The following is a 22,899-nucleotide window of genomic DNA, read 5'->3' as shown; positions in this document are numbered from 1 at the left end:
GTAGACTTCAACTTGATTGAGGCACCCAACTCCTTCAACTTCGTGTGGACCACTTTTCACAATTTTTCAAACTAGATCCACCTAGTCTCCAAAAAATGTTGAGATCAAATTAGTGGGCATGCCCATCAAAATGATACCTGAATCTCTCCCAACTCTTGCAAGTCTCCAAATCCTCAGTCTTGCTCGATCCAGTGTCACAGAATTACCATCTGACATCGGTAGGTTGAGATGCCTAAGGTATCTGATAATCAATGGTTGTGATGATTTACAATGTTTTCTTGGTACCATCTCAAGACTTACCTCTCTGCAGTTTTTGGACATGAGAAGCTGCAGTAACATGTGGGCAACAAGTGATAAAAAAAAAAGGAGATGAAAAAAAGTGGCTTCCATTGCGAATTTGAGTATTCTAACACAACTAAAAGTGTTACGCGTACAAAACAATGGGGAAATAATTAGTGAAGGAACATTGGGGAGCATGATTCAAATGGAGACACTCAAATTGCATCTTACATAAATGACAAAGTTACCTTCTGACATAAATATCATGTCAAAGTTGAGAAGGTTCTCTTTAGAATGCTTGCACATGGTTAAGATGGAAAGTAAGTTTTGTGAATTTCACAATTTGACGCATCTTAAATTGTGGAATTGTTCTACTTTGGAAGATCTCCCCGATTTGCATAAGCTTAGTAGTTTGAAGTGTTTAGATATATTTTTTTGTTTAAAGTTAAAAAAAAATTCCTACCGAGTTTGGTGAGGTTGGTACATTTTTTTTTATTGGAAATATTTTCATTAGTTTATTTAGATAAATTAGAGGAGTTACCATTAATAGAAGATGGGGAAATGCCTATGCTCAAAGTATTTACAATAATGAAACGTGATGCATTACAAATATTACCACAAAGTTGTTTGAATCTCAAAACACTCCAAAAAATAAGAGTGTTTGGTTGTTCAATGGTATTAGAGAATCTACAAAGATTCATGCTAGTAGATGCAACGGTAGATGTGATAACAATGTCTACAAGAGATACACAAGAAATTGAAGATAAATATGAGGAAGTGAAAAAATTGGTAGGAGGTTGGAGTAATGTTGAATCTTGGAGAAATGAACTTTGGGTTTTCATACAAGATGTTTATAGAGCTCTATGATTAATATTTCCATGATCAAGATTTGTAATTTGTATTCATGATCAATATTTATATATAAAAAAAAACACAAATTATGTTTGATGGTGCAAAGAAGAACCCTTAAAATGTTTAGCACTAGATTGTATGGTCATTTGATAGGTTCCAACATAACATAATGTGGTAAGCAATAACTGAAAACAATAAAATCATTTCAATATTTCTCTCGAATTGCATATGAATATTAAACCATAAAATTTCCTTTTGTAAATAACTTCATCTTTATATAAAAGCATCCCACATTATTTGCTCACATGGTGAAAATAAAACAAGTGCTACATAGTAGCTATTCCCTGTCACTTAGTTAAATTAGATAGAAAGAGTTGTTCACATTAATAATAAATAATTAGATATTCAAACGCGGTCGATAAGAAAAATAAGCACATAGTGAGGGCGTAGGGTCATCTTGGTTGAAGATTGTTCATAAGGTAAATATGCAATTTAATATGTCCCAATAGCGTGAGGAGAGATTGAAATTTATGGTCCAATAAAATCGTGACCTCTCTGAATAAAAAATCCTCACCTAAAAATTTCAATCTCTCCTCACGTGAAGAAACAAACTACATTTAGCAATAATCTTTTTAATATTTAAGAAACAAACTACATTTAGCAATAATCTTTTTAATATTTATGCTGCCAATGCACAAGAATTTATGAAGTTCGTCCTCTTACTACTTTATTCTCGTTCCTCGCGCACGCACAAGCGAAACAGAGGAGATGCACATGTATGTATCTGCAGCGGTTGTACTGCACATCAAAACCAAATCCCAATCCCGTGTGCTTTACCCCGTCGCCGCTATAATACTCATTACTCTTCAAAACCTGTGGCCTGGACACACGGTTTTCTCTCAAACAAGATGGGCTCGCATGTGGAAGCTATAGGAACATGTTATTTAGCTTTAAGTAGTGGTTTTGTTTTGAAGTTAGAAAAGACCTTTTATGTTCCAAGTTTTCCTAGAAACTTGATTTCAGTTTCAAGGCTTGTACCTTTTGGATATTCCTTAAACTTTTCAGAAAAAAAATTTTCAGTCTATTCTATAAATATGATTATGTTGGGAATGGTATTTTGTCTAATGGTCTTTACTGCATTAATTTACAAAACAATATCACATATGATTCAATGCATGTTCACACTGGCACTAAAGGATGATGGTTATTAACACTTCTTCATTAATAACACTTCGTCATTAATGATTGACAACACTTCTTCATTAATAACACATCTTCATTGATTCCCCTCTAGTCATGGTGAGCAATTGGTTTGCAAGCTCAAGAAGTCATTATATGGTTTAAAACAAGCATCCCGCCAATGGTATTTGAAATTCCATAATGTAATTTCTTCTTTTGGTTTTGTAGAAAACATTATGGATCAATGTATATACCTGAAGGTTAGTGGGAGTAAAATTTGTTTTCTTGTTTTCTATGTGGATGACCTTTTACTAGCAACCAATGATAAGGGTTTGCTACATGAGGTGAGACAATTCCTCTCTAAAAGTTTTGATATGAAGGATATGGGTGAGGCATCTTATGTCATTGGCATTAAGATCCATAGAGACAGATTTTGAGGCATCTTGGGTCTGTCACAGGAAACCTATATTAATAAAATTTTAGAGAGATTTCGGATGAAGGATTGTTCACCAAGTGTAGCTCCCATTGGGAATGTTGGGACGATATCAGAGTGATCCAGGTTTAGACTATTGGAGAGCTACAAAGAAAGTAATGAGGTGCCTTCAAGGGACCAAAGACTACATGCTTATGTATATCCTGTTTGAGGCTAATTTACATGGTGTATGGCTTAAGAATTTCATTTCTGGGCTTAGAATTATGGATTCTATATCTAAGCCATTAAGAATATATTGTGATAATTCCGCTGCTGGTTTTATGGCTAAAAAAGTGGGAGTCGAAATAAACACATCGACATTAAGTATTTAGCTATAAGGGAACGTGTTAAAGAAAATAAAGTGGTCATTGAGCACGTCAGCACTGAGTTAATGATCGCTGATCCTTTGACTAAGGGCATGCCACCGTTTAAATTCAAGGATCATGTATTGGATATGGGACTTGGTTCCATTATGCAGTTTTTCATTGTATGGACAATGTTAATGAAATTCTTAATTATTGTGATGTTTTTTCTCATATTTATGTGCACCTTAAGTTGATTTGAGAAAATTCATTTAAGAAGGACCAAGAATAAACATAGGGTTTATTCATTAAGAAATTGTTGCCACATAAATTATAATAAGAATAAATACATAGTAATACATGGAAGATAATACTCGTCATAAGAGGACTTATCGCCATGATTCATGTATCTATTACTTAATACAGATTATCAATGGTTTTTAAGTTGAGACATTAAATTTTGGAAGTATGGACCAAGTGGGAGAATGTTAAGCTCCATTAGTTTATGCAAAATTGCTGCCTAAAATTATGGAATTTAAACTGCAGTCTTTCCTTAAGTTATGGAAACCAACTGCAGTAGTTTCCTTAAGTTAAGGAAATCAACTGCAGCGAATAAATTTATTGTTAGGAGCTACTGAAGTGGTCCATTACTCCCATCTGGAGTTCTCTGCCTTGATCTGTGGGACATCTGACACATAGCTATCAGAAGCTTGATGGAAGCTTAGCTATAAATTCATCTGTTTGGTCCCCAAGCTTGCATCTCAATCCCCTTCAGTTTTACACCATCTAGCTGAGATAGCAGAGCTTGGAAGTGCCTTCAGATCTTTTGTGTTCTTTTTCTTTTTGCTTGGATTGAAGCTGGAGTGCTGAAGAAGAAGCTTGTGGACTGTGGCCTGCATCAATACATCACCAATGGCTGGAGGTAACTCGTATCCCTGGGCATTAAGATTTAATGATTCTTTTCAGTTATTCCGCATATAGAAGAATCGTTGTTGAAATTGAAGAATTTCTAACCAGTACTAGTTGTCAAACAAATTCCTCAATCGAACAGAGCTATAAATTCAAAATCAATCGAAAAATCAAAATTCCAATAAAATCGTGACCTCTCTGAATAAAAAATCCCCACCTAAAAATTTCAACCTCTCCTCACGTGAAGAAACAAACTACATTTAGCAATAATCTTTTTAATATTTAAGAAACAAACTACATTTAGCAATAATCTTTTTAATATTTATGCTGCCAATGCACAAGAATTTATGAAGTTCGTCCTCTTACTACTTTATTCTCGTTCCCCGCGCACGCACAAGCGAAACAGAGGACATGCACATGTATGTATGTGCAGCGGTTGTACTGCACATCAAAACCAAATCCCAATCCCGTGTGCTTTACCCCGTCGCCGCTATAATACTCATTACTCTTCAAAACCTGTGGCCCTGGACACACGGTTTTCTCTCAAAACCACAAAGTTGTCATCCTACCAAACCATGGTATTCTCATTCACTCTGTTTTGAGAGAAACCTGAAAACAGGAATCAGCCATTGATCGATGCACCTACGTTTGCTGACAAATTACTTCCTATATATATATACAGTGGCAGCGTATTTGAGTTTCCCGTATCAAGCCTTCATCCTTTTTCCCCTTCATTTTTATAAATTGTAATTATCCCATCTCCAGCTGAGGGCGGAAGGGATTATTATTATAGTGGACGAGGAAATGACGAATCCAGATCAACGAGAAGCTGACATGAAAATTCTGAGAGCAAAGCAGTGCTCCAATGGTAACTATTTGTTCCTTAATTTGCATTCTTTTAGCAGTGCTGGCTATGTGCCTAAATTCATTTCATATTTTACTTTCAATCGACTCACTCACATAATTCATAATTCATAATTCCTAAATATTAAGGTACATTGGGTTAGTCCATTATTTGTGGATGATGAAGCTCGTGAATGTGTGTATATGAATGCAGAAGCTGTGAAAGCAGGGGCCAAGGCAGCTGCAATTGCGTGCATAGCCTCAGCCATTCCCACGGTGAGTGTTTTAAATGATCATTACCGATTCAAGTCCGTGACGTCACTAATATTCATAATCACGCAAATGGCTCTACTTATTAACTGCTGGGTTGGATTAATATTAATAATTTACAGTTGCTAGGAGTGAGAGCGATTCCATGGGCAAGGGCTAACGTAAACCATACCGCACAGGCTCTCATCATCTCTACAAGTAAGTCAGTAATTATATATTGCTCCATGCTATTTCAAATGTTATGTTGCAGAGGCTTAGCTCTCCACAATTTCCATCAATTTTTTTGACATGAGAAATTTGCAGAATACATTAATCTGCTATTATTATACTAAAATGCTTGCATTGCAATGCATTGAGGCACGTTCTGAACAAGGATTCTACTATTACTAAATTACTTGCTGAGAGTCTCATTGATCTTGTTATTATAATGAGGTCAAGAACTGCATGTTGATGTTGTGTGTATTTTGATTGGCAGTCAGTGGTTCGGTCTATTTCATTGTAGCAGATAAGACCATTCTCAGGTCTGCACGGAGGAACTCCTTCCATGAACAAATAGAGAATCAAGCCGAGTACTCACCTTTCTGAAAGCAATAAAATAACTATAGAACAAGTAGAGAGCGGAGCAGAGACTATAGATGTCATGCATTCAGTCATTCAGTTAATGGTTCGGCAAACATCCAATTGGACATGGATGGATGATGGAGAGATTATTAATCTCCATCTACAACCAGCTCTTTTTCTTGGCTCTGCCCTTTAACACAAAATGTAAATATAGGTAGTCTTAGTGCTGTTTCTGTTGGGTTCCGAATATATTATTAAAATAGTAGGGCACTCAACTTTACCTTTATTATGTTGCCTCTATGAGCAACTGTCTGCGTTTTCGGAATGTTTTTTCCTTCAAGCTTTTTGTGGTGGCATCCTGTACTTCACCATTGGACAGAATGGCTGTTGTTTCTGATACAGTTTTCCTTTTTGTAATTGCAAGGAATCTAATTAGCTTCTTGACTGCTGGTATAAACTAGGAAAACGCTCTGATTAGCTATTACAAGATGATGTAATCTATTTTATGCACAATTCCCTACTCGTATGAGATATTTTGCAGAACAATGTTGTAGATGTAATACTCTTTTGTTTAAATAATGCAAGAATGTTTTTTTTCCTTTGGAAAAAAAGGAAGCAGCAGCTGTCTGCGTACAATATTAAGATATTATATTAGTATATAAGGGCTGTTATATCAATGCTAAGGTGTGGTTGCTCAAGTTTTGTGTTTCAGAGTACAATTTCAAATTTGTGGCATGGACTATACTAATTTCCACGAAAGTTCCAAAATTTTTCCTGGCTAAGTGTCTTAGAACAAATAAAATAATAGTTAGATATCATTTTTGGGATTCAACTGCGTTAAGTAAGTCATTCACGTATGACCATTTCCATGAGAGGTAGTTGTAAGTGACTAATTTCTCATGATTTAAATAGTTCACTTAGCACTCATTGCATCGGGTGATGCTCACAGGGGTGAAGAAATGGGATTGAAACTAGTGAAATAAATCACATAGCTTCAATCATCACTTCCGGGGCTTGCACCCGGTAACCCGGACTTCCTGGGAGGTCACCCACTTCCTGGGAGGTCACCCATCCGCGAGCGTAATAGTTTTTCATAGTTTTTCATATATGTACAAACTTCGTAACATTATTCTAATTGGTTTTGGTTATGGTTTTAGAAAATTGCCATAATTGTTTATATAATATACAAACTCATGTATATGATGGAAAAACATAATAATATTTTAGTGAACGAAGCTATTTAACACTTACGGTCTATTATCATGCTATTTGATTTTAATTTCTCAGAGAATGATCCTGTTTCTCTTTAGAATGTGGAGGTCAGAGCCTTTCTTTGCCAAATGTGCTCAATCTTTCCTCAATGTGAATGTGGAGGTCAGAGCCTTTCTTTGCCAAATGTGCTCAATCTTTCCTCAATGTGAAAAATTCAAGGCATTTAAAATAGGCTTATGAAATATCAATTTTTAGTGTGAATGGACCGAGTCTGCACGCTGCCGATCAGACCCCTAACTTATTCATATTGGCTTGCAATATGTGGAATCACACACTATTCCCTAGACAAGGTCTAGCATCCAGTATGTCGCCCAATCTCTTATTAAGTCTGGTGCATTTTTTTTTTTCGAGGAAAAAAACAAATTTTATATTATTAAATATGAGTGAGTTACATTATTCGACCCATAACTTATTCATATTGGCTTGCAATATGTGGAATCACACACTATTCCCCAGACAAGGTCTAGTATCCAGTATGTCGCCCAATCTCTTATTAAGTTTTTGTTCTCTTGAGGAAAAAAAACAAATTTTATATTATTAAATATGAGTTACATTATTCTTGTTTCTGTTTTTACAAGATCATAATACAAGTGAGTTACATCATTTTGATTTCTGTTTCTATTAGACTATTCATGTTTTAAACATAAAATTATTATTTTCTTTATTATTTTTGTTTCTATTTCTACCATATTATTCATGTTCTAAACATAGAAACATAGAAATTACTATCTTGATTTTTATCTCTGTGAGTTTCTTTTTTCACATAAACTTGTATGTCCAACAGAATATCTTCTTAGTTAATACTGTGACTTACATTTGGAAATGTAATAATATAATTTTGTCATCATTTTGGAAACTTGTTTTCTTGTTTTTCTTTTGATTATTTCTTACCTCAAAAAGTTTTCTTGTTTTTCTTTTGATTATTTCTTACCTCAAATCTCTTCTTTATATAATGTATAATGTTCTCTCTATAACGTTTCTTGCATCTTGTTATTCTTTTGAACTTTGTTTTTTTGCAATTCTTTTAGTGGTTTTTTATTACATGTCCTATTTCATAACATGATTGACATCAAAATGAAACATTTTCATTTTAGTCATAACATGCTTGACATCAAAATGAAACATTTTCATAATCCAGCTTTTAAACCCATATATAGTCTGGAGCTTCCAGATTAATCTTAGTAGGAAAAATCGTTGTTGAAATCCATCTCAACACATATTCGATCATAAGTGGTTTTATAAAAATTTACAGATTATGGGTTGTGGCAATAAAACTTCCCTAATGCATTACCAATGGAAGATAATGTTTGGAGGATTCAAAGATACATGGGGAGGTTCTGGAACTTTATCCAAAAAGGATTCGTGGAGATTGACACCATACCTTATCCAAAAAGGATTCGTTGAGATTGACACCATAACTGAAATACTAGGGCTTCATGAAAAGGCCAACACTACCCTACAAACTAGGATCCACCTTATCTTCAATATTATCAAAAACCACAATATAAAAACCCCAAGCCAAAGGGTAAATATTTAGATCTTCAGTCAACGGGGGTTTACATGTATCCGGGATCCACTTGTGGAGATGGGTCAATCATGACCAAAACCCATTAAATCTACAAACCAAACCCTATTCTAAAAAAAATAAACCTTGAAAGCATCTTCTTTCAAGGAAACATTAAGGGCAGAAGCTTCTTGAACAACTATAAAAACTGATGCAAATTTCAACATGGCACTCTTCAACTACCATTCCTTCAACATATTTCCTTTTTTATTAAAAGTTAGAAAATGAAAAAAAAATTGTAGTAACTGCTCTACCTCTCTCCCACATTTTGAAATATTTTATTATGATCCCCAAATCTCCCAAAAATTAGACCTTTAAGTTATAAAAAGTCCATCTTAACATACTAGTATAACTCCATAAATCGCAAAAGAATAACCCATACGATAAAGCAATTAACCCAACAACCCCATTATGTTACTACATAAGCCACGGATGGATGAAGGCCAGTAACCCAACGACCAAACAACTAAGAGAAATACTTGAAATAATAGATTGGTTGAATTTTCTTCTTCACGTTTAAACACTGGTGTGTACATATCAGGTTGGGCAGCCTATGCAGAAAACCCTTTTTCAACTACTTGCAATTAAGGAATTTCAATGGATTTCATAGTTTAATTTATTAGGATTAAAATCATAATCTCGTTTTTTTTTTAAGTTTGAATTATCGACTAAATTTACGTATTTTAAATACTTTCACTTTCTCTATACCAAAGTTTTATATTTTAAATAATTTTACTTTCTATAACACTGATGTGTACGTATCAGGTTAGGAAGCCTATGCAGAAAACCCCTTTTCAACTACTTGCAATTAAGGAATTTCAATGGATTTCATGGTTTAAGTTTTTAGGATTAAAATCATAATCTCGTTTTTTTTAAAAAGAAATTTGAATTATCAACTAAATTTACATATTTTAAATACTTTCACTTTCTCTATACCAAATTTTTATATTTTAAATAATTTTACTTTCTATAAGCCAAATTCTTTATTTTAAATAATTTTACCTTAAACGTAAAAGAAGGGCACACTACCTGACTTTTCCATATCATATTTTACATGTGCGAGGGAGTCATCTAGATATCATATAACACGATTAAAACACGATCAGAAGAACAGTTACCCGTAATTTGTCTTTTAAGAAACTTGACTTTTGCCTTTACTTTATATTTTTAATTTATTTTAAAATTGATTTGTCATTTAACAAACTCGACTTTACTCATGAATTTTAATTGATTTTAAGGTCACGTTTAACTTTAAAATAGGAAATCACTAAAAAAAATTATGTTCACGTATTTATTTAAAATAGGAAAAATCAGGAGGTTGTTTTTATTTATGTAATTTCGTATTTTCGTTTCCTCTGTGTATTACAATAAAAAGGATAGTATATAGGTTTATAATTGTTTTTTTCTTTTACATGTCAATTTTTTCAAACGTAGTTGAGATGTTATCACATATTAAACTAGTTCTAATAATGTATGCAAATAGGAGTTGTGTTCAGTTTTAGCACTACATCTTTATATCAAAGTTTATATTATATATATCCCAAAAATTTAAACAAAGTTTTTGGGAAATATACCAAAATGTATTTCATGTGAGTAGTTCATGTTGCTAATATTAACCAAAACATCCTGTTCAAAAACGGAAAAAATATAACTTACCAAGTTCTTTAGTGACACCTCTCTTGGAAAGTAGATCTGCAATCATATTTTGTTCCCTGTATATGTGGTCAAACATAATGTGTTGGAAGGTTCTTACCAAGTTTCGAATGTGCTTCATCCAGTTCGATAAAATGGGTGGGTTGAAACGAGTGTAGTCCTTCACCCAATCTATGATACCCTTAGCATCTCCATATACCTGTAATCTCTTGAGTCTAAGCCATTTTACCATATTAAGAACACCCCATAAAGAGATGAGCTATGCTTTGTTGTGTGTACCCTGTCCACCTTCTCACCAGAAATGGAATAATTTTATTGGCTTAGTGACAATGAAAGCACCGCCACACTCTCTCCTAGAACATGCACCATAAAAAAAACTCACACAGAATTTTTCCATGTCTCTGTAATTGCATAAGCTATTGCTGAAATTCTTCTTCATTTGTCCTATTTCATTATAATATGCAAAAGTCTTAATATCATCTTTTTGGACCACTCCTCATTTTTTATTAAAAATAAATGCATTTCTGTTGCACCAGATGGATCACATGATGTATAATGGGAGGGTTTTGAATCTTTAATGTGATTCAAACTAAGAAAGGAGACGAGATCAATGATTGATTATGTCCACTTGGAGCAATATTTAAAGCATCCAAAACTCCTTCCCATGCCGCCACTGCATAAGAACAGTTTAGAAGCAGATGATCAGTGTCTTGATATTTCTCTTAGTACCATCACCAACCTCCCATTGAATAAATCCCATAATCCGTTGCAAGATTTTCAACATGCTTTTCCAAATATATGATGCACATGTTTTCTTCCTAGAACCATTCCTAATTCATGTTGTGAAAAATTTTCCATACTTATATTTGTCTCTTATGATAAGTTACCATAAATTGGTCCTAGACATGGCCCTCCATATATTTTCGATAATCAAACCCTTGTTGAAAGCAGTTGAATCTATGATCCCCCGTCCTCCTTCCTCAATAAGCCTAGCCAAAGTTTTCCACTGAACCAAGTGGATCTTCCATGTAAGTTGTGACCCTACCCATAAAAGTCAACGCATAATAGTTTATAACTTGTGAATGATCTCATGTGGTAACAAAAACAGATGCATCCAGTATATTGAAATATTTTGGAGCACTGATTTTAGCATAATCAACCTGCCACCCATTATTAACCATCTGTTCTTCCAGCTATCCATATTTTTGTGAACCCTGTCGATCATCGAGTATTAGTCCTTGATGCAATATTTGTTTGGTTTCAATATGAACCCTAGGTATACAAATCCTTCATTAAAATGGATTGATGCAATGCTAAAAATCTCACAAATGTCCCTGACCACCAGATCCTCTCTGTCACCATGAACCAAGAGAGATTTTGCTTCACTCATACATAAACCTATAGTGACTCAAAAAGACTTAATGACCCTTTGTATATATGTCCAATCAAACATAGTGGATTCTCCACTGAGTAATAAATCATCAACAACCATTAAATGTGAGACATCATGATGTCTAGAAACTCTTATCTAAGAGATAATCCTAGTGTCCCCTGTTTCCCTCAACTATCTACTAAAATAGTCTATCACAAGGAGGAGGAGTAGAGGGGACAGGGTGTAGCCCTGCCTCAACCCTTTGTGTGTAGTGAAGAAATGAGATGGAAACCCGTTTATAATCACTAGAAAATCTACAGTATTGATGCACACTGGAATCCATTTAATGTTCATAGGAGACATTCATTCTTTGATTAATTCCCAATTTGAGGAACTCCCAACATACATAGTCGTAGGCCTTAATAAAATCAACTTTCAGAAGACATGCCTTCTTCCTCCTAAATTTTATAGTGTGTAGTACCTCCTAAGAAATGGCAATGGCATCTTGAATCTATCTTCCTTCCAAAAACCCAAATTGTTCGTCAGTAATTTGCGTCGAAAAAACTGACTTGAGTCTACAAGAAATTAATTTGGAAATCATTTTATACACAAATTTGCAAAGGGAGAAAGATCTATAATCAACAAAGTTCTTAGGATTCTCCTTCTTAGAAATCAAGGTGATGAACATGGCATTGATGGCCCTTGAAATGAATTCGTGGATCCTTGATTCCTCAACAACCACAAGAAGGTATGGTATGATCAAATCCCTCAACAACCACAAGAATGTATGGTATGATCAAGTCAATGAAATGTAGAAATAATTCTACCTGCCACCTATCAACATCTTTGTCAGCACTTCTCTTGTTATTGGTTGTCCCAACTTGTTATTATCCTCCATGGAGAACATGTTAGGGAAAAGTGAAATATAGTCCAATTAGGACGAATATCCATTTTCTTGTGCCTTGAATTTCCCTTTAAAGTGCCTAACAATGACCTCTTCCATTGACGACTGTGTATTAAATAAATTACGTGTGCGTCACAAATCTTCCATATGGCTTTGGATTGCTTCCTAAAATGATATTGCATGTGAAAAAATATGGAATTTTTGTCTCGAGATTTACTTGAAATTGCTTGGCTTTTCATTCAAATATCTTCTTCCTGTGACAAGAGGATCCAATGATTGTACCCGAATTAAATTATATAGTTTTATTGCAAAACAAAAATATGATTTTTCCTTTAATTTATATAAAAAGGAATTGGAACCATGAGTGGAGGCAAAGGAAAGGTGTAAAAGCGTGGAAATATCTTTATAATTTTGAAAAATTTATTTTAAATAAAATGAACTACTCATACAAATAAAATGGAAAGATATGTGCATATTTTAATAAAGTTATAATTTTGAAAATTCCTAAAATCTATTTTAAATTAAATGAACTATTATTACAGACTAAATGTATTGAGTTATAAGATTTATTATATAGCATGAAATAATTAATACATGATATGGAATTTAAGGACGGAAAAAAATTTGATCTCTTTTAATGTTTAAAAGTTTAAGGTTTAAAATGGACTTGGGTAAACTGTGGCATGTGCAATGGTGGGGGAGGATTGGTTACTTTTTACCCCAAAGGAAAAATGGAATTTTTTTTTCCTTCTTGGAGTTTGGGGTAGACCTCTAATACCCAAGTGGAATCCTATGGCCTCTTGTAACGTCATTCCCTAGCTCGGAGCAATGTGATCAAAAGGATAAGAATTGTTGGTGAGCAATGTGATCACAAGGATAAGAATTGTTGATGAATAAAAAATCATCAAAAGATATATTCAGAGAGGTATTAGTTCGAAGGTCTTGCATCTCAATTCACTTTTTCTTTTATCATGTCTCTCCTTACCTAGTTTACTGAATTTGATTTGTATCACATCCTCCCTTGTAACAACCTAATTGCGAATGAAATGAAAAATAACGAAATTCTAATGGACTTACGATCCTTCCTTATCAATGGATATATAAGCTTTCATCTGATTCCATGAGCATACGTGCAACTATAAAATATCATTTTGATAGGTCATTAGGGCTAACCAAGGATGATTTGGGTGAAAAAGTTAGCTTTGGGTGGCAGATGCCTTCTATCTACATGTGCATCTCCACAAAATGACACACAAGGAATTACACCTTTTAGGTTCACATTAGTATGATGTAGTTTCTCGTAAATGTGAGTTTTAGTCATTGCAGTTGGTGAGATGGTTTGATAGATGGAGCCACAATGAATGTGCACTAATGGTAGCATAGGAATTCATTATGTGAACTAGTCATGTTGAAGTTAGCTAATTTTCGAGCAAGTCATTCGAAATGGATTTGTGGGGTGCCAAGCTTTCGATGCCCAATGTTACATTACGTTATCATGATAGGTGGTGTGAAAAAGACTAATTAGGTGTGCAATGGAGATATAAGAAACTATGTCCTCAATGTTCTTTACAGGAATGTACAAATATGACCACTCTCTATGCTTCTACCTATGAGAGGATTTCAGAAACTAATGGTATTAACAATGTCCTTTGTGATAAGAAAGGAAGTATTAATATTAAACCTCTCTATATGAAGATGGAAATTGAATTGTTTGGGTTGTTGGTCCAATATGCTTGGTTGTCTCTTTGGTAGAAAAGTCTCAGGGGTCTCTTTGTTCTTCCCTTTTCCTCCATTGTTGTTCAGTCAAGGTGTGCCATTTCTAGGATATTGTCCTTTAGTAATTTGTAAGTGTATCAAGTCCCTTTTGTTATGTGGGAATTTTTAAGACAAGTGTCCTCACTCTAGTCCTCTAAGTTTTTATTCCTCCCTCCTTCTCTCTCTTCCTAGAACTTTGATATGAAGGAAATGGAAATGTCACATTCGATTATTTTTCATGATTGTTGATGTTTTAATATTAGCAAGGGAGGATAGGTATGTGTATAGTTAATTCATCACGTTGTATATTTATCCTTTAAGTTCCATGGTTTATTCATGATCTCATATATAATATTACATTGTGCAGTGAGTGACTAGAACTGTAGTGTTTCGGAGGGTCGAGTGGCGAAGATAGCCTAGGAAATGTAGATGCAACATAGAGCATGGGTATCTGTTCCAAGTGTATGCTAGTTTGTGTATATTAGATGATTAAATTGTACTCTCATTGGTCTTCCATATATTTTTTCTCTCCTTTTATTTTTGAGGAGCTTTTGTAGCATGTAATGGTCACATTGGAACTAGTGGTGGGCATCTTTGGGGTTGGGACATGAATTTTGGGTGCCTACTTTTATGTCCATTCCTGGAGGAAATCATTAGGTCGTTTCTTTGGTTGTAGACTCCTCTATTTATTTCAGTGCTTTTGATATGGGTAAGAGGGACAAGCAGAAGGTAACTCAACTAGAGTGGGTTGAATGAATACGCTAGTTGCAATAGGAAATTTTTCAATTTCAATTTCATCATACCGAAACAATATCCATCTCAACCATTGAAATGGAATCTATAATGAATGTAGGTTTTAGATGCATAGTAGTGAGGATGAGCTTGCTTCTCTTTTTCATCAACTAAATGATCAGTTCCCTCTCAACCAACTTCAAATAGGCCAATCCTCTCTTAGGGTTTTTGTAAGAACTAATATTTTTACTCATCCGGATTTAACCTCGAGTGGAATAAATTGATTGTGGTAAAAATGACCACCTTATCTCCATAGCTAGTGTTAATGCACCATAAAATATATAATTTATATTTTATATAGTGTTCACTCATGTGAATTGAGTCCCAAATGCTTCTAGAACTTCCTGACAAATCTATCCTTTCAAACTTGAAAATAAAACACACCTCCCACAAAAAGCATAGCAAAAATTGAAATGTTATTACCCGCCTGTCGTGGCATGTAATTGCTAGTACAATGAGAACAGGCAATCCATCGAAAGCGAAAGAATGGTTTTTTTCCTTTTTTAAAATTGTTCATTTCAGGTCCATTATTCCGTCTTCGCTTTTACGTGATTTAACACAAACCAAACACATAGCGTACTATAAGGGCATCGTTGTTTCTCATTTTCTCGTTCCTCCGATTGCTTTTAGACCATTTTCTCATTTTCCCACTAACAGAGAACTGTGCGGGCTTTGTCTAGGTATTACAGTATTTGGCGAACTAATTTTTAGTGAAATTTTGGGCGTAATTTTTTAGTACGTTGGAACAGAATCCATCCCACCAAATGATTAAAGCAGTATTGAATAGTTCCATCTTCTGCTGCAAATCTTCATGTTTTCAGGTATATTCATTATTCTTCGCATTGTTCCAACGTCTTTGAGTCTCTACAATTTTATAAATTGCAGTTTTTTTGCAATGTCGATATGTTTTTTTTGGAGCTATTTTCATTTTTATATCCTAGGACTACCGCGTCGGGTGCCGAGCCGCTGCCTTGCGCCCCTTTAACAATTTTCTACGCAGGGAATGTGCACGTTTACAATGTCTCCCCACATACGGTAAGCCATGCCATTGTTACCCTAAGATATTGATAGGAGAATATTAAGTATTAGGAAGTAAGTTAATCTCTTTTCTTCATTAAATATGAAAATTAAGTTAATATTTTTTCTTTAAGAAATATGAAAATTAAGTATCATTCTTTTTACTTTGTTTTCAATAAAAATAAATTAACAGCTAATGAACCAGATTTACATGTAGTTGTTTTCTGTCATCATCATTATTGAATGAGAATAAAGTAAGATCTCATAAACTCATGTATGAAAATAAAGTAATATCCCATAAACTCATGTAAATGCAGTGTGTTCTTGTTGTCGGTCATCATTGTTGAATGAAAATCAAGTAATAAATAATGAACTAGATGTATAAACAATGAAGAATGAGAATAAAGTATATCTCATGAATTCATCAATGTAAAAATAATATACATTTATATTAATGTATGGTGCTTAATATTTACCGATATAATTTGATTATAATAATTTAAATATAATATTTTGAAATAGTTTACTTATTTTTAGTCAAGATTATAGATAAGATATTTTGGTGTTGTTGGGAGTAGTGATCAAATTTGAAGGGTAGGTCTTAATTTCATTTAGAAGGGCACACATTTAGGTCGCACTTCCATAATGAAAAGTATTTAAAAAACAATTTAATTGACAACAGTAAATTATTTTCAAATTTCTTTTTATTTTTTCACAAATAGAAAGATACTACTACGTCAAAGGCTCCATTAGTAAATGCATTACTCTTAACCATGTGTGATTGAGAAATGTAACCACATAAAATCATATTGCACAGGCCTTGAACTCAGCCACAATTGAACCAACTATAGGGACAAAATCATAGGTGAGAAAATGCATATGAGTCTAAACTAATAACAAAAAATAAACATATAGAAATAATTACGTCTTAATGAAATTGAAATAAGAATAAAAATATGAAGAAACAAAAATACTTATATTAAAATTATATGGAAGGTGTCATTTATAAAATTAAAAATAAATTTTAACTTATATAAGAAGTATCAGTGTAATTCTAGCTTATAAATTTCAGATTTGACCAAATCACTATTCTATTGTCTATTAGAACTCTTTTGGAAAGGTCAGACATCCAATATTTTCACATCTCAAATGATTGGAACTACAGTCCCTAGACTTGGCTACAAAATTGATCTAAGATAGCTTCTTCCTTCAGTTATAAAACTTTGATAGATGTCATCCTCCAACTTTATAACTTTGACAGTTGTCGTCCTTCAGCTTAACATATCTTGTGCAATATCCTGCAATGATTACATTCAATATGTTTCAGAAAAACTTCACATACAAACTTGAAAAATATGGTTATGCTTTCATTTACAAAATTCAAATGGTATAAAACTAAAAAATTTCACATACTAAAATGGTTTTTTCAAGTGCTCGATAGAGTAAGACAATGATGGTAATAAATATTGAAACTTGCTAGTTCTTTCAATCTATTTTCATAGTGGAAGAGGTTTTTGAGTTCTCATCTCTTTCCATTAATCATAAATAGCATTCAAATCTACCTCATTTAGAGCATGAGGTGCACTAAGAGAGATAAACATTAACATATCTAATGTTTTTAAAGAAAGTCTTGACCTATCCTCATTTTTTATCCAATTTAATTTTGAAAAAGCTATTTCACAAACTGTTGTACTAGCCAGAATAACTAGAATTGCTTACCATAGCTGCATTAAGCATGGAAATCCTTCAAACCATTCAATTTCACCTCCACATAGATTCCATGCTCCAAACATATGCTTTTTTGGGTAAGATTTATACATATTACATATAAATCATCCATTTCACCCATACATTTAATGTTGTCCACAACAAGCAAGCCTCTAACACTAATTTTTTCACATAAACATGTCAACCATATTTTTGTTTGAGAGTCTCTATCATCCATATCCTCATAATCTTTACGAGGACTAAAAGGCCTAGCTGCATCAAAAATAGGTAAATATGTGAACCTTGCATTTAGAGAGTCAATCACTTTCATTACAAAACCCTTTCCCAACATAATGCAGTCATCTAGTGTCCCTGACATTTGTGACTTTGGCAAACTCTCAAACCTCAATTCATGTACATGTACCATACTTGTGAAATCTACAAACTCAAGAGTTCCTTGTTGTGTTTTACTTAAAATGATGATGTGTGCATTGCACCTGCTCCAAATGTGCCTCTTAGAAATAGCTTATGAAGTAAGCTAATAGTGATATCCAAAGTTGTTCCAATAAATGTAATCTCAACATGATCCTCTTGAAACTTTTGATTCAACTTATTTAACTTAATAAGCACATATACAAGTAAGTGGATGCAAAATTGAACTTGAAATATTGTAACCATCTCATACATTTTTTTCTCCACTAACTCTTAGTCTCTTAACAAAGCAGGAATGAGCTTAATGAGTCTTTCCATGACTTTTTCTCTAGAAAGCCATCTAATATGATGAATTTATAACACTTCTAACCTTGTCATTTGAAATGACTCCATTAGTTCTTTCAATTATTCATGTCTTTTAGTAGATTTCCCTAACGATGAATAGATCTTGTTTGCAAACTTATTAATAGCTTGCAACTCTTCAAAATAAGATGAAACATCATTTGTTGCTAATGCTTCTTGATGAACTATACAGTTGATATCTACTAAATGAGGGGCATGTCGATGAAGCTTAGTGGATAAACCTTCACGAATACCCCTCATGGATGATGCTCCGTCAGATCCAAATCCAATTAACTTTGTCATTGATAGATTCATGTCTACTAAAATAGATGTCACAGCATCATACATAGACTGTGATGTTCCATCCCTAATTTGTAGCAATTGTATGAATTTTGTAGCGCATGGACCTCTTCTTTCATTTATCAAATATGTAAAATAAATAATCAAATGTTGCACCATACTCCGATCAATCTTTCATCAAGTATAAGTGAGTAATATGGACTTTGGAAAATCTCATCTTTTATTTTCTTCCAATATACCTCCTTAGCAGCTTCTAGAAAGTCTTTTCCAAATGTTTCATTTGTATATGCTGAGTATTCATTTGTTAGAGGCATGTGAGGATTGTTTTTATATTTATTCAAGTCACAAATTGACTTACATACTTCCAAAGGTAAATCATGTATTGCAATAAAATACATGTTCTCAATAACTAATATAATTCTCTCTTTTTGAGCATCAACTATTAGCTCTACATGTTTTGTAATTGGAAGAGTACTCCATTTAATTTCTCCCTCTACAAGTTTCAAAGCAAATTTATGAGTCTCTGACGTTGCATGGATGTTTAAAGCACTAACTTGAAGAGTTGTGCTTCCATCTTTAGAAAATGGAGTTTCCCTTTTAAATTTTACACACCATGAACATTTTATCCTTTCAACACCATTAAAATCTTTTATAGCATAAGCCCATGGAAATCTCAGCTTCCATTTGGACTTGAATGTTCTTTTGTACATCTTCGATGTTGGTTCCTTTCTAAGAAATTCTGCACTATCTGATTCATGGTCATCATCCACATCATCATATACTTCATTTTTAGAAATATGCAGTTGATTAAAGCATTAAGCGATACCAAATGCATTGGAAAGTGAAAGTTGTTTCAAATCCTTTTTGGGGCGACCAAGAGGTGGCATTTTATACCTATAATAGACAAAACAATAAATATAAATTAATATAAAAATACACAATATTCTTTGAAAATAAGACAATATACAACAAAATTCATATGAAAACTAATGAAAAGCAACAAATAGATCTCACACACATAGGTCTGCTAATCATTGAAAATTAAAACTAACATTGATCTTCATGGAAGGTTATGCACATTTCCATCACAAAAATGGAATTTCTTCTATAACAAGGAATATCTCAATTTTTTTCTTCAGTAATTGTAATGTAGAAGGCATCACGATTCACAAGGAAAACAATCACAAAAAAGGGGATGCACAAAGCACACCAGCAGTTGGCAGTTCGAGTGGGGCAAGTCTATCGAGCATCCGTCATGTATGGATACTTCTTGAGAAGAGTTGACAGACACTTCCAACTAGAGAAAAGCATGAATATGCTTCCTTTTGTCTCAAATGAAGAAACTGATGTTGAGCAGTTGAATTACACCCACCTAGAATTAGAAGGTGGAAATTGGCAAGATAATTTAGCTGTACAAGGTGGTGCGGCTAGATAATAAATAATGAATAAAAATCACACAAGATTGTCTCCCAACACTGCTAAGACTAGATGATTGGGATAGCCATGAACATTCACATGCACGGTTCCATGATTGTTAGGTATGTTAACAACTATATATGGTTGATAGTGGAGGTGGGCAACTAGAAGTCCACATTTCAATGCTCAACAACTGTATATTTCAATGTTATGGTTCTAATTCACATAAAATTACAGACATGCGTGTGTGTACATTTCAAAGTTATGGTTCTAAACATGCCAGAGCATGACAAGGCATTCTTGGCTCTATTTTTTATATAATTATGATCTATGTCATGTAGTGGAGCCATAAATATGTATGGCATTCATGGAATCATAGTACTCCCTGTTATAATAGTACTCCTTTTATACGTTGTGCCTAAGATTTTACCAAATTTCTCGCTCTGATTTCAAAGCATACATTTCCTATACTCGTTAATCATTTAATACATGTCTTAACAAACACATTACTTAACAAACACGTTACATGATCCACAACCAAATCTCCAAAATAATCCAATGCCTAGCAATCACTAACATTTGTAGACGTTAGTCAACTGACCCATGGATCCACTAGGCCTTTAAGCCATGTCACTAAACACAGGTTGAATTATCCAACGCCCAACAATCTCCCCTGAGTGCGAGCAGAGTGTGATTCAAACTCACCTTTGGCTCTTGTACCACTTGTTGGAATCAACAATCCTGCTTGATTCAAACTCACCTTTAGCTCTGATACACTTGTTGGAATCAACAATCTCCCACTTTATAATAGGTGGTAATAAATAGACACATTGACACACTTAACTGATAGGTATTAGTAAATGGATACATTACCACATTTAACTAAACCACAGGAAACAGTTAAACCATATAACCAAACACCACACTTAACTAAGCCACACACTTAACTAAGCCACAGGAAGCAGTTAAACCATATAACCAAACACACAGAAGCACTAGAATATCCAATATCCAAAAACTATGCATAAAAAAATATATCGTCAAAAATCTTGTAACATAAAAAAAAAAACTTGACTCTATTAACATATTTTTTTCTTTGGCAGGCTCTACTCACTGGCTGCTCAGCCGGTGGCCTAGCCACATTTATTCACTGCGATCAATTGCGTGATCTTCTTCCCAGGAGTGCCCAAGTCAAATGCATGGCAGATGCCGGATTTTTCTTGGATTCGTATGACCTCAGTAACAACTTATTTGATATCATGCACATCCATCATTTCTCTGTAATCCAGAGTTTATCCATATTTTGATAGTTTGATTACATACCGTTGCCTTGAAAATGATGCAGAGCTGACGTGGCAGGACTTGAAGTATTTAGGTCTTTCAATGATCAGATCGTCACATTTCATGTATATATCTCACTTATACAAATCCAAAGATTATTAAAATGTTTTTCATTCGCTTTTGTTTTCCATGATACCTATTTTGTATCCTCGCTTTTTGGTTGAATTTGATATTGTATTGCAGGGATCTTTAGAACAATTGCCAGCTACTTGCACATCAAACATGGCTCCTGCAAGTCTGGTTGTACAACATTATTAATTAGTTGTTTTCATTTGAAATTATGTCATGATGCCCTTTACCTCTAAGAATGGTTACTAACATCTTAATGATATAACATGGCAGTGTTTCTTCCCACAATATTTGTTGCAGTTGATCCAGCCACCACTTTTTGTTGTAAATTCTGCATATGATCCATTGCAGGTAAGTAAACTCTCTTCACATTCTTTCAGACATTTTCACTGTTATTAATTCCCCACATATATAACTATGGAATGCGATTTAATATTTTCTATGACTGCCCTTTTGTTTTCTGTAGATTGGAAATATTTTAGTACCTGGTATAGCAGATCCCAATAATAAATGGCAGAACTGCAAGAGGAATATCACAACCTGTGCTCCATGGCAATTGAAAATATTGGAAGGTTACTTTCTGAATGAATACCCAAGTTTCCCCTTTCTATTAACACCCATGTAGTTCTTGTAGAATTTCAAGTTAGTTAATAGCTTACTGATATATTTTACTATCCAATCACAGGGTTTAGGAATGAAATGATCAGCGATCTAACTCACGTTGATAACTCAGCGACTGGAGGGCTGTTTATCAATTCATGTTATCAACACTGTCAAACAAGCATACAAGGTCTGTGGCACGCACGTCAATCTCCAAAATTAAAATCAAAGGTGCGTCCTTATACTAATGTTTTCAGATAAGTGATTATCAATGTGAATATAGAAATTTATGATTCTGTTTGATGGCAGACTATTGCAGAGGCAGTTGGTGATTGGGTTTTTCAACGCGGTGTTGTCAAGTATATTGATGGTCTATTTCCTTGTGACCCAACTTGCAACAACGATTTTTAGTGATTGGTTTTTTCAGGGCAGTGTTTTGAAGGATGGTGATGTTCATTTTCTTGGTATCAGACTGTAACAATTATTTTTTCTTAGTGATGGTCAGGTTTATTTGCCATTATGTAAAAATGAATAATTTTAATTTAAGTGGAGTCAGTAATTTTTTTTTAAATTGAAAATTGAGATTTATTTTCCAATTAATTATGTTTTTTTGTATTGGTTTGATTTATTTAAAGCATGGTTTCTAGAATTAAGTGGTGTTTTACAATTAAGTGGATAGTAGGAATTTAACTTCCA

General features: G+C 33.8%; 2 protein-coding genes across 3 annotated transcripts in view; both read left to right on the top strand.

Annotated features, from left to right (window-relative positions):
- Nucleotides 1–6,175, top strand: part of LOC149254479 (early nodulin-93-like) — a 50,664-nt gene extending 44,489 nt beyond the window's left edge. Inside the window, exons 1-4 of one of the 2 annotated variants that reach the window (XM_089457039.1) lie at nucleotides 4,566–4,861; nucleotides 5,051–5,112; nucleotides 5,229–5,304; nucleotides 5,582–6,171. In XM_089457039.1, the coding sequence (XP_089313165.1) occupies nucleotides 4,798–4,861; nucleotides 5,051–5,112; nucleotides 5,229–5,304; nucleotides 5,582–5,691 (312 nt within the window). In that variant the 5' untranslated portion in view covers nucleotides 4,566–4,797 and the 3' untranslated portion in view covers nucleotides 5,692–6,171. Of the gene's footprint in view, nucleotides 1–4,565; nucleotides 4,862–5,050; nucleotides 5,113–5,228; nucleotides 5,305–5,581 lie in introns of those variants that run through there. The other variant, XM_089457040.1, reaches the window with a different exon arrangement.
- Nucleotides 6,176–14,892: 8,717 nt separating this feature from the next.
- LOC149254478 (pectin acetylesterase 8-like) lies at nucleotides 14,893–22,614 on the top strand. Its single transcript, XM_089454789.1, has 8 exons — nucleotides 14,893–14,916; nucleotides 21,297–21,421; nucleotides 21,539–21,599; nucleotides 21,718–21,774; nucleotides 21,877–21,954; nucleotides 22,070–22,175; nucleotides 22,289–22,434; nucleotides 22,513–22,614. The coding sequence occupies exons 1-8, from the start codon at nucleotides 14,893–14,895 to the stop codon at nucleotides 22,612–22,614; spliced, it is 699 nt and encodes a 232-aa protein (XP_089310915.1).
- Nucleotides 22,615–22,899: the final 285 nt, after the last annotated feature.

Source organism: Pinus tabuliformis, chromosome 7 (assembly GCF_031772625.1).
Source record: "Pinus tabuliformis cultivar Carrire ecotype Pingquan chromosome 7, CPIR1, whole genome shotgun sequence".
Lineage (NCBI taxonomy): Eukaryota > Viridiplantae > Streptophyta > Pinopsida > Pinales > Pinaceae > Pinus > Pinus tabuliformis.
This window is presented reverse-complemented; position numbering and strand designations above follow the sequence as displayed.